This window comes from Monopterus albus, unplaced genomic scaffold (assembly GCF_001952655.1).
Source record: "Monopterus albus unplaced genomic scaffold, M_albus_1.0 scaffold62.1, whole genome shotgun sequence".
In the NCBI taxonomy this organism is placed as follows: Eukaryota; Metazoa; Chordata; class Actinopteri; order Synbranchiformes; family Synbranchidae; genus Monopterus; species Monopterus albus.
This window is the reverse complement of record NW_018127942.1, coordinates 2,163,119-2,179,333: the sequence shown is the minus strand read 5'-3', so window position 1 is coordinate 2,179,333 and position 16,215 is coordinate 2,163,119. Positions and strand designations below refer to the sequence as shown.

General features: G+C 41.7%; 1 protein-coding gene across 1 annotated transcript in view; it reads right to left on the bottom strand.

Moving 5' to 3' along the window:
• Positions 1 to 16,215, bottom strand: part of klhl29 (kelch like family member 29) — a 212,702-nt gene that overhangs the window by 142,963 nt on the left and 53,524 nt on the right. Inside the window, exon 3 of the mRNA XM_020603683.1 lies at positions 5,915 to 6,229. Within this exon, the coding sequence (XP_020459339.1) occupies positions 5,915 to 6,190 (276 nt within the window). The 5' untranslated portion in view covers positions 6,191 to 6,229. The remainder of the gene's footprint in view (positions 1 to 5,914; positions 6,230 to 16,215) is intronic.

Genomic DNA, 16,215 nt, shown 5'->3' with positions numbered 1-16,215 from the left:
GTCAGGAATAAAAAGAACACAACATTGTTCACTGCAGGATTGCTGGTAAAAAATATAAACACTCAAAACATGCGTCATCAATTTATGTCCATCACTATAAAATAACAAAAGACAGGCGGCGTGATATTATTTCAAGCTGTGAAGTTTAGTGTTCTTAGCTTTGCTCATAAAGGAGCAGGGTTTTCTTTAAGCCCCCATGGTGAGTCTGTCTCCTTTGGAAATGTTTAGTTTTATCTGAATGATAGAGTTCCACTATTTGATTGAACAATTGCACTTTCTTTGTTCCATTTGAAGCTAATTCAAAATCAACTTTCACATGCCCCCTCCCCCGCCTTCCACCTCCCGTCTCAGCTTCCCTAGCGCGCTGCCTTCTTCAACTTTAATTGTCTCATAGTCAATAACATTTCAAAGCAAGTCATCACGAGGTTCTCCCCGTTTTCGAAAGACTCCTCCTTTCAGCCTCAACTTCAATAAAGATGCAGTGATTTCAGAATCTGCCAGTCTGTTCTTTACCAAGGTCCCTGACACGAGAGTGATGTTCACATGGAGGCTTCTTTTCTTGATGCTGTTTTAAAGGCTCAATAAAAAGCAAAGCTAAATAAATAAGAATCAAAGCTAAAATACTACTAAGCACAGTCCTACCACAGTGTCAATGCACATGCTGCTGTGGCTGTTGTCTTAAAAATGCTGAATGTTTCAAAGCTGACCAGAATTTATTTCATCATAATTTGTTTGCCTCGTCACTCATGTCATTGACAAAAATGCCTCAAACTGCTTGCAGGAACAAAAAAGAAAGACAAGTCATGCATTTTGTGTTTTTTTTTTGTCTTTTTGATTGTGTCAGAGTGAGGCCATGACACCTGCCGTTCTCTGGATACCGTGTTGTGTTTGCCACAGCATGGGGTCTGCTTCAATCCATTGGCTACAGAAGCTGACCTGGCTGAAAATCAATGTCCAAGAAGACACAAAGTTTGATTTTGTTTCAAGATGAGCTCTATTGATTGGTGATGTCAATGCTTGGAAATTGGATTTTTTTTTTCCTATGATGCTTACCTGAGTCAGAAGGAGAACTTTTATAGCAAAACTAAAAATAGGCTTTTCAAATAAGACTTTTCCAAAAACAGAAGTACATAAACACATTGCTTTCTAATTTCACACAATCATAGATTTTAAACTCAGACAATGACAAGGACAATGGTTACAATAAATAAGCCAATCAAGAGAAATCATTGCACAGCAGTTTCTGTCAATATGTGCTCAGCAGAGCAGAATGCTTCATTTGGCCTTGATACTCACATTCATGAACTGCCAGCAGCAGGTATAATAATAATATTAATAACAATAACACATTTTATTTATACAGCACTCAAAGATGCTTAAAAAGATCTCAAAGTAGTTACACACATGCATATATACCGTATAGCTACACACACAGAACTATTAAAAACAGTCCACTGAAAAATGTGCAAATACAATGAAAGAAAAAAAGATGAAAAATGTCCTCTCATATAAAAGAATTAGCAACAGAGCTAGACATTAGGGCTTTTTTTTTTAAGCCAGGGATGGTGGCACAGCATTTAATGTCCACTCGGAGAGAGTTATGGGGCTGAGGGCAGCAATGGAGCTTCATTTGAAATGTGCACAAACACCTAATATCATCTCAAAGTGAAGCCAAAAGGATAAGTGATAAGTACTGTAGCATCATAACTTTGATATAATACTACCTGCCCACACCAAAATAAACAAGATGGAAGGAAGAGAGTTGAAACAATCAGACTTGGACAAAGAACATGGGACAAGCTTGTCCAAACAAACCTATGCAAGTGCTGGGCCTGTTAAATAAATTGCTGGGAACTTAATACAATGTGCAAACAATCAGACTTACAAATGAGAACAATTATATATTTTTATGATAATCCAAATTATGTACTCATATTTCAAAAACAATGTTTCCACAAATTAGTCACATAATTAAAAGGCAACTTTTTTCTGCATTGTCAATATTATAAGGTCAGGACAATCTTCACAGAATCTCTGTCATATTCAGCTTGAACTCCCCTTAATGAATAACAATACTACAGCTCCATGACCAAAATGGCATAAGCCCAAATATTGGAGGAATAACTCAATTACCAAGAGTTTGTTTCTAGCAACAATAAGCTAAGGACATGGCTACATGCGAAATAAAGAGTTTGTAGTCTGCTGGTGTGAAACTGCTGTGCAGATCAGAAAGTGAACAGTAAACATGTAAACTAAGTCAATCAAAATGCCAATGAACCCACTAAAATCTCCAACTGCTATTGGTATTTGGCTCTCAGTTTAGATCAACATATACTGTAACTACATATTTTTTAACATCCTGCATTTGTGATCAGTACTGGCTGGGAAAAGAAATATAAAGTCCAGCATTATAGATCTTAAATATCAGGAGAGGACGGATTAAAAATGTTATATTAAGGGATTAACACCAAGGAAAATCAGTCTTTCAGTGGGCGTCTGTGGGAAGATACAAAGTAATATTATGTGTTACCAATTACATCTCCAGCTTTAAATCCTTACTCATATTCAATAATATAATAGCTCAGGAAGTTCAACCTGCCCCAGGAGCTGCTGATACAGCTCTACAGAGGAATCACTGAGTCTGTTCTCTGCTCATCCACTGCTGTCTGGTTTGGTTCAGCAACCAAACAGGACAGGAACAGACTCCAGTGGACAGTCAGGACTGCAGAAAGAATCGTCGGTGCCAGCCTGCCCTCCATAGAGGACCTGTACACCTCACAGGTCAAAAGGAGGGTGGGAGAGGATTTCTGCCGACCCCTGACATCCTGGACATGAACTGTTTGAACCCCTCCCCTCTGGATGGTGCTACAGGTCACTGTATGTCAAGACAACCAGACACAAGGACAGTTTCTTCCCCCAGATCATCACTTTGATTAAAAGCTAACTATGACTGAAGCAACAGGACTCGGCAACCACCGCAGTGCAATAATTGGAAATAGTACCACTACATGCACCAGTCAAAATGTGTATATATGTATATGTTTATGAATACTGCCTCTCATCCTTCTCCCACGCTTCTGTGCCAGAGACGAATTTTTCTATGCTCAACACACTTGGCGATTAAAGCTCATTCTGATTCTGATAACAGGCAGTAACATAAATGTACACACATTTAACCAAGCACAAATTTTCATTTTTTCTACTGTATATCATGGTAAAATGCTGCTTTTTTGTTTTCTTTTGTAACTGAAGGTCTGTCTTGATCTAACATTGCAGACAGCTCAACTCAAAGTGTTGTTCAGGTTTGCAAATCAGAGAACCTACTATATATGCCATAACTTTATTTGAAAGTAGACCATTTAATTGTTACCTAGTAAACTGAGTAAAGGATAAGTGGGTATAGCTGATGGATGGATGGATGGATGGTAAACTGAATGGAATTAATATTCTAAGGCAGTGATCCTGTGGATAACAGTATCACTCAGAAGAAGAGGGATGGCATACACAATGAAACTGGACTTTGTGCTGATACACAGAAGTCCTGTTAATCAGCAGGACACAGAAATAGTTGTGGTTATTAACCAAATGGATTTACTGTGTGCAGTGACTATACATGCGTGACAATGGCACAAAAATACATAACAATTCATTAACGGCCTGGCAGAGGATAAAGTGTAGCACTGAATTAACTATAATCCACTGTTCCATGTGGTTAGCTTTACATCAGAATGGACAATGTGGCCAGATGGTACTTTTCAACTCTCAGCATTTGTCCTACACACATCCACACACACTATATTCATGCATGCACACACAGAGAACTATCAGGTACAGTAACTCTCTATGTGAGCATTAAGTAAGAAAACATGAAAAAACAGATTAGCATCAAAGTAAGGCTAAAACAAAATATCATTTATGCATCCAATTTTATATTAAGGGAAGGGACTACTCCATTTGCACAGCGTAATATGCAGGACAATCACTTTGACACACACACACACACACACACACACACACACACTCCTGTACATGTCTAGCTATTGGATCACACTAGGGTCACCGTATTTATGAAGAGAGAGTCCCCAAACTGTAGAGATCAATAACAATTTGTCAGCTTTTTAGTGTGGCCAGGGACAGAGCCAAGACACAGGGACCATGGAACTAGAGCTGCATCAGTCCATTGCACTCTTTGTGAACTCCAGCGGCTTTGATTGAGAATGACAGAAGGAGAGAAAGGGAGCCAGTGAGGATAGCAGAACGCTAGGAAGAAGATAGAAAGACAGGCTCCTATGGTGCTGGCCAGCTCCTGAGGCCCCTTTACTGTATCTTTTCTATGGCGTAATTAAAGCAGAGCTCAGACTCTGGGTATTTCCCTTTTTAAACGTTACTGGTCTCTGTTGCCTGCCTTACAAAAGACTGTCAAAGGCAAGACAAAGCAGAAAGGTAAATCCCTGAATAAAGCTAACAGAGTGGCATCTAGGGATATATCTACATAATATCTCCTGCATATACGCACACACATTCCCACATATACTGTACTTTTAAACAAATGTGCACTCATGTGCAAGGCGAGGCACCTAATTGCAGTGGCAGCCATTGAATGATAACAATGGCTATGTAGGGAGTTGGCGAGACTTTGTTGGGATGTATGTAATCATTCAGCCACACTAAAGGAGGGGCCGACACGGTGCCAGAGCAGATTTACTGTGTCTGTGGTCAGTGCATTCAGCAGGGTGTCTAATGATGTGCACTTACGAGTTAAATTACCAGAGCATTGTTTACCTCTGCTCTTAGAATGCAGGCTCCAAAGAAGGTGCCAGCGAATAAGCAAAGGCACCAGATGAATCTGCTGAAGTTCAAATGAAAGCAAATGATCTCATAGAGGGGAGGAGTCTTGAAATAAGATGAATGGTATCCAAGGAAGCAAAGGCAGGAGACATGCTGAACTACCCAACTCTGTTTTGGTAAAGGCCCCTGTCTTCACACGCTGCTGACAGCCAGATAGCTAGCAAGTCCCCAGACGAGGGGGTGAGTACACAGACTGTACGGCTACCATGACGCTCAGACATTTCCAAGCTGCACTTTTCTGCAGTAAGTCTAAACACAACACAGTATGACATATAGTTGCATTAGGAATGTATATACCAAAGCCACATTCAAACATTCCTGTCAATTGAGCCCTCATTAGAAGTTGGTGTATAACATTTTTTTGGATCAGATATCATGGTCACTATAACCGGATGACATTTTATACCTAAGCTTCCTTCATTAAGAAACAAGAGGTCTGAATAGGAGAGAAGAGAAACAGTTGGTAAAAAATGTGATATTAACTCAGGGCTTATATAATGTGGTCCTGTTTTTGTTTGCTTGTTTAAAAAGGCACCACCTCTAACCATCACTGGCAACAGCAGCATCCATTACTGTCAGAGGTCATTAACATAATGAAAGTAGAAAATGAATAAGAAGGCAAAGGCAGGACAAGCCTGCCATTTGGCAGAGAGACGAAATGAAGATGGAAGGAAATTGGTTTGGCAAGAAAGGGTCATTGGATAGAGAGAGTGCAGAGAGAGCAGCAGAACTGGAGTGAAGGATAAGGATGGCAAGTGCAGGAGACTGCAGAGAGAGAGGAGCAGAGCTTGAAGAACTGAGATAGTTGAAGCATAAAGACAGTCATGCCGGTGAGTTGGACAGTGAGGAAACACTTGGAAAAGTGGATGACAGTGAGAAAGAAGGAAGCTAGAAAGCATGGAGAGAGTTGGGGAGCCTTCACAGATTAAAAAGTTGACACAGGGAGAGGGAGACTAGAATGAAACCTGACAGTGCAGGAAGAAACAACAGACAGGCTTCCAAGACAAGTCAGAGGAAACAGGTGTCCCATTCCCCCGTGCCCCATTCATTTGGACAAGGATCTTACCTTTGCTGATGCCGGAGCCACTGATCCTGCTGCCGTGATGCCTCGCTTGACCGCTATGTCACCGCTGGATGTTGTCACGGCAACTGTAACTGGTGTTGGGAGGAGGGAGGGGATGACTGGGAGGGGAAGGAGCCCCGGGCGGTTGTTGCCATTGACAACGGCAGAAGCACAGTTATGACTGGTTCCTCCATTGTGGAGGCCAGAAGGACGGATGTCTCCTCTCCGCTCCCAGGGTGCCCGGTAGTCCCTCTCAAAGCGGTGGTGGTGGCGAGACATCACTTACTCTTCCTTTCAGAGGGAACAACAGGGGCAGGCCTGCAGGAAATGGAAAGAAAGAGGGTATAGGTCAGATTCAGTTTTTTAATGCAAACGGCAGTAAGTAATCCAGTCACACAGACAGGGATTCAAAGATTAAAAAAAAAATACCCAGAGGACAAAGAAGGACAAATATACCAAGTGAAAAAACACGAGAGAACAGATTGACATGAAGGTGTGAATGCTCACAGCATCTGCTCTCACTGCACCTGACTGACATGAACACACCGCAGCTCGTTTGTTGCTTTTAATTCCTGTTCTCCCAGTCATTAACAAGGGCTGTGACAAGAGCGAGAGAAATGAGCACTGCTGAGTAGGTCTATTAAAAAGAAAAAAAAACCCACCATCAGTGCCAACACCATAAGTAGTGAAATTTGTTCAGCAGTGACAGGTTTAAACAGGATGGCCGAGCAAACAGGTACACGCTCAGTCAACTCGTCCTGACGACAGCGCAGCAGCATCATGACCTCAAACTCATTCTTCTGAAAAGATAAATACTGCTGCAATTACAGCTCATCTCATACATCTAATGGCTGGTTAATTCAGTCAGATTGCCCTTGAGGTGCATTTCAGGCTTCTCCCCTTTTCAAGCTCAGCTGGCTGTGATAGGCGACAGCAAGCTGGCATTAGATCAGTATGGGGCACAGTGTTATTGTGTAGCATGAGCAGCATATCACTCTATATTATGTCCTAAATCAAAGCGGTACAGGATCCATCACTCTGGGGTTTGTAGTGCATTGCACTCCTCCTCGCCAAAGCCACATTATGCTTCCCAAGCCCTTGATAACAGATGAAATAAATAAATAACAACCTCAAACCAGGTTCAGCAAGCCCCATGCAAAATCCCCTGGTCTGTAAGGAGGGAATGACGGCAGATGATAAGTCTTTATTCTGCATGCCGAGGTCTGTCATGCGGCTTTTTTTGCCTCACAGAGAAGCGAACGCCTTGAAATGCCAGCTTCTCTGTGTCTATCTCCATGTGTGCACAAGAGCAGCATACTACAACTGAATGACTATGTATGCATGCAATGTTTTGACAGAATGTAATGAGAACACACATACACTCAAAACCGCGGTGTAGTTAGTATATGAGAGTCTTTGAGGAGACTATTGGAAATGAAAGGTTCTTTAAAAAGCTTTGATGCAAGTGATGCACCACACAGCCTGTGGTGGTGGGAGGACGGCCTCTACTGTATGTTTAGCTGATGTGGCCATCCATTTACTTACACGCTAAAAAAAACTCACTCTTTCATCTTTTGTCTCTTTGCTCCCTTTCATTCTTTTTGTCATGCATTTTATTCAATATATCAATTCCCCCATCATTTATTTCTCTCTCATACAAGGTCTGTTCTGTCCAAACACAGCAAACTGATATGTGGTGACAGAGCCAGGAGAGGCAACAAAAAGCAGCACTTTTCTTTCTCACTCTCTCAGCAATAACCTCTCTCTGTCTCTCCACAGTAACCCCTTTAAATAACCTTAAACCTTCCAAATGAATAACCTTGCATTATCTCTAAAAATACACGAGACAGAGAGTAACAAGGTGATAGTCCAGTGGAACAATGGCAGAGTTAGTGCCAGGTAATATGTTCTTATTTCCTGAGCTTCACAGCTCAGCTGAGAAATAAGGGCCAGCTAACTCCTCCATATAAATACAGGAAGAGAAAAGAGAAAAAACTAAGTCAGAATCGGGGGCCACGTGCATCTGTGTTCACAATAATCCAGAATTAATTTTTATCAGTCCTGGTGTCAAATGGGTACATGTCCCTGTGCATTCGCTGTGCTCCCAGCTCTAGACAGTCTGTGATTTACTTCCTGTAAACCTCTAGAAACAAGGACGCACTGAAGAACAAATCCATTAAATTATGCAAAAAAAACAGGCACTGAACCAAGTTTGCAAGTGCCCACACAAGAGAGCTTTGTGGAATAACCTTCAGCAAGACTGCAATATACATGGGCAAAATGACAAGAAGGTTAAGTACGTGGTATTTTGAAGAGAAATGTTAATAAGGGCTACCATGGTGGCTTAGTGGTCTAGGACATGTGCCATGTATGAAAATGAGAAGTCTTGAGTTTTTAATCCAGCAGCAAACTATTATCCATCTTCCCCCTTTTTTCCCATCACTCTGTTCTATTTATAAAAAAAATGACGTAGTGATTAAAACCTCAACAGAATAAATGAACAAATCTATAAAATGTATTCAAGTATCTTGTGAAAGTGTGCATTCATACAATTAATTTATCATTATTTTAGCATACTCTGAGTATTCATAACAAAAGCTTTGCTGAAGGCATTGCCTGATACCCCTACATATGGTTAAGGATAGGCAATTAAAACAAGTTATTAAAGTCTGGGAAAGTTCAGGGTCACAGTTAAAAGAGGCTGAGTGTTAGCCGGACACTAGACAGGAACCTCAGTGTCAAAGTCATTCACTTGGTACGCTCTGTGTGTATACAGTTACCATAGAACCTGCTCTTTGACTTTATGTTGGCCACAATGATGTAAACACAGAGATATTAAAGGGATAGCTTTTTTATGCTCTGACAATACAAAATATTACATATCCAAACCTTCTTTCCTTTAAAACTAAATGTAAACTTTGGTTGTTTTAAGAAATGCATATGAATGACAAATGGTACTGTTACACTGGAGAAGGGCATCTCACATTACCATGCTTCACATTCAATCACTCACTTACCCAAGTGGCATTTTCAGTATCTTGGCACTACATTTCAATATGTGCACAGCCCTCTAAAATGAATTCCTGTCATCCTTGTGCTATGCATGCCAGCAACCAGAGGCTGGTTGCTGGTCCCTGCAGAATGTGTCTCACCAAGACAAATCCCACTAAATGTATGATCCTTTGTGAACAGAAGGATTTAAGTTACTAATTACAAAAACTTCCCTCCAAAACTACATTAACTCCTTCTTTACTTGTGGGTACCCAAAACCAGGACGCCACTAACACTGTGGGGACTCACCTTCTTCATGTCGACCAAATGCTGGTCCCTACAAAGTAAATCAGTAATTTTAGGGAGATGACTTAAGGTTAGGAAAGTGGCAGTTATGGTTAAAGAAACATAAGATAAACAAAGTCTTCAGAAAATGATTGTAAGTCCACTTAAAGACCCACTAAGTGACAAAAACAAGAGTGTGTGTGTGTGTGGGGGGGGAGTACAGGCTCATATTACCTGGAGGCTGAGAGTGTATGCTGTGTGTTTGGGGAGGTGAAGTATGAGGAGGTGATAAAAGAAATGTTGCTCTCAGAGGCACCTGTGCAAACCAACACCTAACACACCTGCGTACTCTGCCAGATCAGATAAACACTTAAATACATCACATCTCCAATGACACTGCTCTGTCCTGCACTGCTCTAGGGAGAAGGTGCCAATGAAGATTTACCCCTTTTTCTTTCACACCCACTGAAGTCACTGTCAGCTCTGGACAAAACAAGTCTTTCAGAGGAGAGGTGATAACCTCTGCTGCCAGGCTTGCATATTAAGACAACCCTTTTAAAAAGCTGTTTAATTGTATAATATAATAATGACAGAACTTCAGTCATATCCTATACCAGTTAATGAGGCTCTCCACCTCCTGCAATCCTGTCAGCATGTTAATAATCTTACCTGAAGGTAAAAGAGTTTCCCACGCCAAATGCTATTTTCTGACTCTGGCTCCCTCTTAAAATAACAGCTGATGACTGAGAATCCTTTGCTGGGAAATGAAGATCTAAACAAATAATAAAAAAAATTAGCACTAATCCTCCAGAAACCCAAATTGTAACAAATAGAATCTGGTCTCCAACACAAACAGAGGAGCAGAGGAAGAAAGTGAGAAATACCACATCAGCAATCAAACCTAACGAGCTGACTGACTATCTGACTGGCATCTCCATTGTGCTGTCAGTCATGTCATGAGTTTAAAGCAGTCAGCTGCAGCGGAGGTAGAGTGTGTTGTTTGCTGGGCGTTTTCAACTCCTGTTTCTAAAAACGGCCATTCTAGCACCGTGGATGCATCAGAATGCAAACTGCACCCAGCATACAATGCTCCAAATGCACGTGCAACTGTGACAGAAAAGTGAGATGGTGCTGGTGTGTGCATACGTACATGTAAGAAAGGGCAGAAAAAGAGGAGCAAGCGCGTGGGTGTACGACACGTACATGTATGTGGGCAAGGCCAATTGTAACTTGCATCATCATGAGCTCATTGCTATCTCCATGGAGATGCCCTGCACGTTCTTATGTGAGCTATAAGTTCACACATCGGGAGGCTTTAATAACTTCAGCTACAGAGCAACAGCAAAGTGATTAGCCAAAATACAAAGTAAAGAACAGCATCTGTCGCTCCGAGGCAGCGCGCAGCATGTCAGGTGTGTGTGACAGTGCTGTGTTAACAAAGCCACGTGGGAATACTCAAGGAGCTGCAGATAGATGTGAGAAAAGAGAGAGCATAACAGATGGACAGAAAGTGGTGGCAACAGGAAGACGGTGAGTGTGTGATCTAATGAGATATAAACAGCAGTAAAATGTGTGTACAGCCTGAAATAGAGAGAAGGGTGTTAAGGATGGGGTGTCATACTTCTGTTCCTAGGTGTGATGTTTGCTTTGTTGGCACATTCTGCCCTGTGTTTAATACCCTCAGCTATTTCACCCGCTACAGATACTCCCCAAGAGGAAGAGCTCCATTTCCAATCTGAAGCAGTGCTTCCTTCTATTGACCCAATGACAGCCCAGCTTTCACCACACTCACACACACATAAACAGCCACCTGCTACACTCACAAGTCTCTGCTAATGATCAATTCATCCATCAGCAAGTCTGCATGGTACAAATGAGGGCTGGGGAAAGTAACTCCTGTATACTGAAACTTTAAGAGGCCAAGATGTTGCTGTAAATGAGCAGCCCTGTGGGAGGCGCACACACGCAACCACTAAGACACAAACACAAAATGTCACAGATGCACAAGCTCGGTCACATGCACTTTGCGTATATAGTACAGCAATAATGTTGCAGGCATACAGTAAATGTGCAGACAGTTCCTCCAGGACAGTAGAGGTGTTCATCCTGATATTTAAATAATGGGAGAGGCACTTGGTACAAAAATAGCCTGGAGCAACACAAGCAAGAGTCTCAGGCTTTATAAATTCTCTTCCTCAGCTGTAGTTTGCACCAGTGAAGACGCACCAGGTGTTGTCTCTGTTACAGCCACACACAGACACACCCATGCATCTGCACAAATATAGGTTATTACTTGAGCAATGACCAGATAGGCTGCAAACACTAAGTGTATGAATTGTATGGTGCAGAGTACAGTAAATACTTTGAGGTTTTTTTTTTCTTTCCACCATTGTAAGGTTTAGTTATAGATTATGTTAAAGAAAGACAAGCTTCTTATTCCAAATTCTGGAATAAGAAGCAGAATTGAAGGCAGCTACCTGCTGGCATGGAAACCAACAAGCCTATTGTTGGAATTGATTCTTAGCATTAATAGGTCCAATTAATCCCAGCAGCCTGAGGGGAATTAGTACTTTGCTACAATTCAAACACCTCATTAGAGGTCTGAGTGGAATCCAGAGACACAGTGCAGTGAGCAGCGGGTCATAAAAACATAGGATGCCACAAAACAGAGCCCAGGAGCTTAGGCACCTTTCAGACTAAAGATTGCTCCCGTTTTAGCAGATTATTAGAGTCACATAGGCTGGTTTTACTTAACCTGCTACAGGACACTCAGCCTGAACCACGGTGTAATCCCCAATCATTCTAAACACATCTCAAACTAATCTGAATCCAGCGCCACACATTTCCCTATCATATCTGCCTATTAGGATTTCCATAGAGGTTTCAGAGGAGATGATAGTGAGAGATGGCACTTTGTACATTAATCTGACACCTTGATGGATGAAACACTGGTGGATGACATGCACACACTGCCTCGTATTGCGAGAGACAGACACTGCCTGATCATCCTCTCTTTGATAAAGCATGCATGCAAAGGCCAAATCATTCAAAGAAGATGAAAAGAGGATAAGGTGTATTATGTAGACCGAGAGAAGAGAAATAAAGAGGGAGGAGGCTGAGGGTTATTTTTTTTCTTAACATTAGGAAATATTGCACATACCTGCAATACTGACAGCAAATTTCCCCCTCAGCGTGCATCAGCACAATTCTTTAAGCAGAACATTAATAAGTAAAACTTTCTTCCAATCTGGAAAATAGTAGCGTGTGTGTGTAAGGGTGTATGTACTGCATGTGTGTTTTTGCAGGTGATAAGACATGATGCAACAGTGTGCTTGTTTACTGTAGTTTGAACACACAGACTCTGGTTCTTCTTTTTTTTTTCCCTGCATGATGAAAACAGCATTATTTTTCAGTCCAAAAATGTCAGCACTCACCGGCTCCCACGCAGACAAAAGTGACCATGACGTTATGAAATATTGCAATGACCAAGTTAGTAACACCCTGCCAGTGTTTCATTGTCAGTATCCCAGGCATGTGATTAGCCTGAGGAACAGACTGGCCCTGCTACCTCTACCACTGCACGCTGTCATTTAATTAAAATACAGACTTTCAACAAAACGCCACATTATCACAACAGCAAGACACGAAGCTGGAGAAAAACCCTGGGGCTACTGTGCACACTCTCCCATCCAGCCTTTTTGCATGCTTATTCTACGGGGTATGGGAGCGGCAGATTTCCTGACGCCAATCACAAAGTGTGTTTGCGCTTGTGTGTGTGTGTGTGTGTGTGTGTGTGTGTGTGTGTGTGTGTTGTCTCTGTGGCCCATGGCAGCTGACGCCTTTTCTCTCCCTGCTGCATCCTTTGTGAATTTCTCTGTTCTCTAAACAAAAACCAACATGGCATCAAAACAAACAGCTCTCAGTGCTGATGCCACACACACACACACACACACACACACACACACACACACACTCAGTATAGACCTAAACCCACAGGGCAGCTGGAACAACAAAACCTATATATTCTATGGGGCTATTGAGACTGCCATGATACACTTGTTAATATATTATTATGCATGTAGGTAGTTCAGTTTTGGTAGAAAGACATGCAAGAAGTGCAAGGATAGGGACTTAATTATCTAAATGGCTGCAACAGAGATTACAGAAGGCAGTGAGCATCCATCTCTTTCAACGCCACCAGCTTAGAGTGCATGGCCAAGCTAGAGCAGAGATCAAGAGATATATACATCAATAAGAGAGAACAGCAATGAGAGTGAAAAAAAAAGAGCAAGAGAATTAAACAAGAGCGAGAGACAGGAGATAATGTGGGAGAGGGCAAGAGGCCTGGCCACTATGACAGTGATTTATAACAGAGAAGTTTGGCCTCCGCTATAAAAAGCTGCCACAGCATGTAGTTATGTGGATGCATCCTCCACTACAGAGAGGAACAGAGATCATGACATCACCTCTGTCGCCATGGAGATGCCCTGCACATTTTGAATTTGGGTCTTCCTGTCATTACCATAAAGTTGCTCGGGGGCTGAATTGCATCTTGTTCCCCCAGCAAAGCCAAGTTCTCCACATTCAGATCTATCCCCTTCATTACATGAGCAGACATTATTGACTTCTGAATGGCCAAGCGGTTACAGAGGTCATTGTCCAGGCTAGAGGACCTCGGGTTTGTGCATATAGTGCTTCAAGAGCCCTTGAGCAAGATATGGCTCCTTAACCCTACACCCCAAAGGGCAGGAAGAGAATTTCAATCTAAAGGCTGAGTAAAGCATATTGTATCAAAATAACATGAGCATTCATGTGAAGCGCCATCCAAGATTTTAGAACAGGCAATTTAACAAAGAATGAAATCCCACTATGAACACCCCAGACACCACATTTCTCAGCATAAATTATTAAATTGCTCCATTAAATGCTCTTGTTAGGTTTACATTTTTGAGAAAATAAGTAGGACAGCTTATAGAGACAACACTTCCCTATAGCTACTGCTTTAAGCCTTGTTTTCTGATGGCAGGGACAGTGGCCAAGAAAGCATGCTTATGACTGAAAAGCTCACTGGTTTGTTTCCCCAGACTGTCTGGGGAAACAGAAAGCGAGCATATAACACTTTCTGCCTTCAGAAGATACCGTCAATGAGTTGCCTAACTAGATATAGTCCACTAAAGCTTCTGTAAGTCATAGTGAATTGTCTCTCGCAGAGTATTCTCTTGTTGCTTGGGCCCATCTAAGTTCAAGGTCAGCCAGTGTTTTAGTGCATTGCTCAAGAACACTTTGGTTGTGTAAACCTTTGTCAATAAAGGAACTGGGACCCTGCTTTTCCCAGTGAAGAATCATCTTCTCAAATACTCCCAGGCTTTTCCCAATTTAGACCCTACATTGTAACAACCAGAAGTGGGAGACTTGAGTCACATGACTTGACTCAAGATAGACTTAAGTCTGAAATCTGAGGCCTCGAGACTTGCTGCTTGACTTACACTGGTTAAAGACTCAACTTGACTGACTTGGTATTCATGACTTGAGATAGATGGCTCAAAATTACTTCACTTTTATTAACTATTTGCATTTTTTTTTTAGATATTGAGAAGTTACGTTTCACTTCTGAAACATAATTTGGTGATTTCTAGTGCAATGCATGCAAACCTGACAACCTACCAGAATGCAGCAGGCCGGCAAATGGCTAAGGCAAGTTGCAGGATGCAGCTATGGAAGGGCCTAGTCCAAAAAATAATAACATTTGGATTCAAGCATTATGTTGTTAATGATGGTAGTGAGAAGAAAACAGGGGTATGCAAAACTCACAAAGGAAGGTAAGTATGAGAATTTGTCTGTTCACATACTTAGTTTACTTTTTGGCTAATCAGACATTAGCTAGAAAGTTAGGTATAAAGGTGTTACTTTGCTTTGAAATCAATTATGTATTTTATTAAGAAGACTTTCTGACAGCTGTGAAAGTCATGCCTTTTTTATTTAACAGCTAAGGGTTAGTTTATACTTTAGCCTGCAAATGCATAATTAATCATCAGTGAATGTGAATACAAATCTATTCCAAGTTCAGGTGTCTGCTCAGCTGGATAAATAGGCCCTTTTATAAGTTTAAGTCAAAATGTAATAGAACAAGGAAATAGTTAATAAATCAAAGGCAGATGTTTCTTGTTCAGACAATTACTTTTAAGCTAAAGCAAAAAGCATTCAGATGTGCTGGGCTCCAAATTCCCAACTCAGTCAGCTCCAGTACTTTCTCTAATGGTTAATGGCAGAGCCTCAAGTAAGGTGGGTTTTTTCTGCCAAGTTTGCAGCATCTATTCATTCCTACAAAGCACAGACACACAAGTATCAGTACACTCATACATGAATTTATGGAGCACCCACACAAAAAATTCCCTTACTCCAGTTCTCACACACACACACACACACACAATCCCTAACCCAGGTATACACACACACACACACACACACACACACACACACACACGATAGTGCACTCTCCCTGATTAAGCCAGGCCATCTGCTTGAGTCCCTTTTCACTACTGATGACTGCTCCCTGTCCAGGCTGGCTATGGGTGAGCCACAAATCCCCTAACGTGATCCAACGGCATATTAATCTCCTCAAATCTCAACCTTTTCAAAAGGGCAGACGCCACGGTAACCTTAGTACAGTTGTTAAGGGGGCATCGTCTCAATCTCTTGAATACATGATTCTGTCACTTCTGCCTGAGATGACATGAAAAGTGAAGAAGGGGCAGGTGTGTTTTTCTTTCTCTGCACATCCTTTTCTCTCTCTCCATTATCTCTGGGTGCTCTCTCTCTAAAAGCCATTCTCTGTCTCTAACCGTCATTTCATATCTGTATGAACACAGTTGCTTTTCAGAGTGCACAGCAAGTGGCGCCACAGCCAGGTCTGGCCCAAAGGAGCAGTTGGAGTGGTATAGATTAATGGCCCAAGAGATGGCTGAGGCAAGTGAAATGAACAAACAGAGAGGCCACTGAAATGACCAGACAGGAAAAAAAAGGGAAAG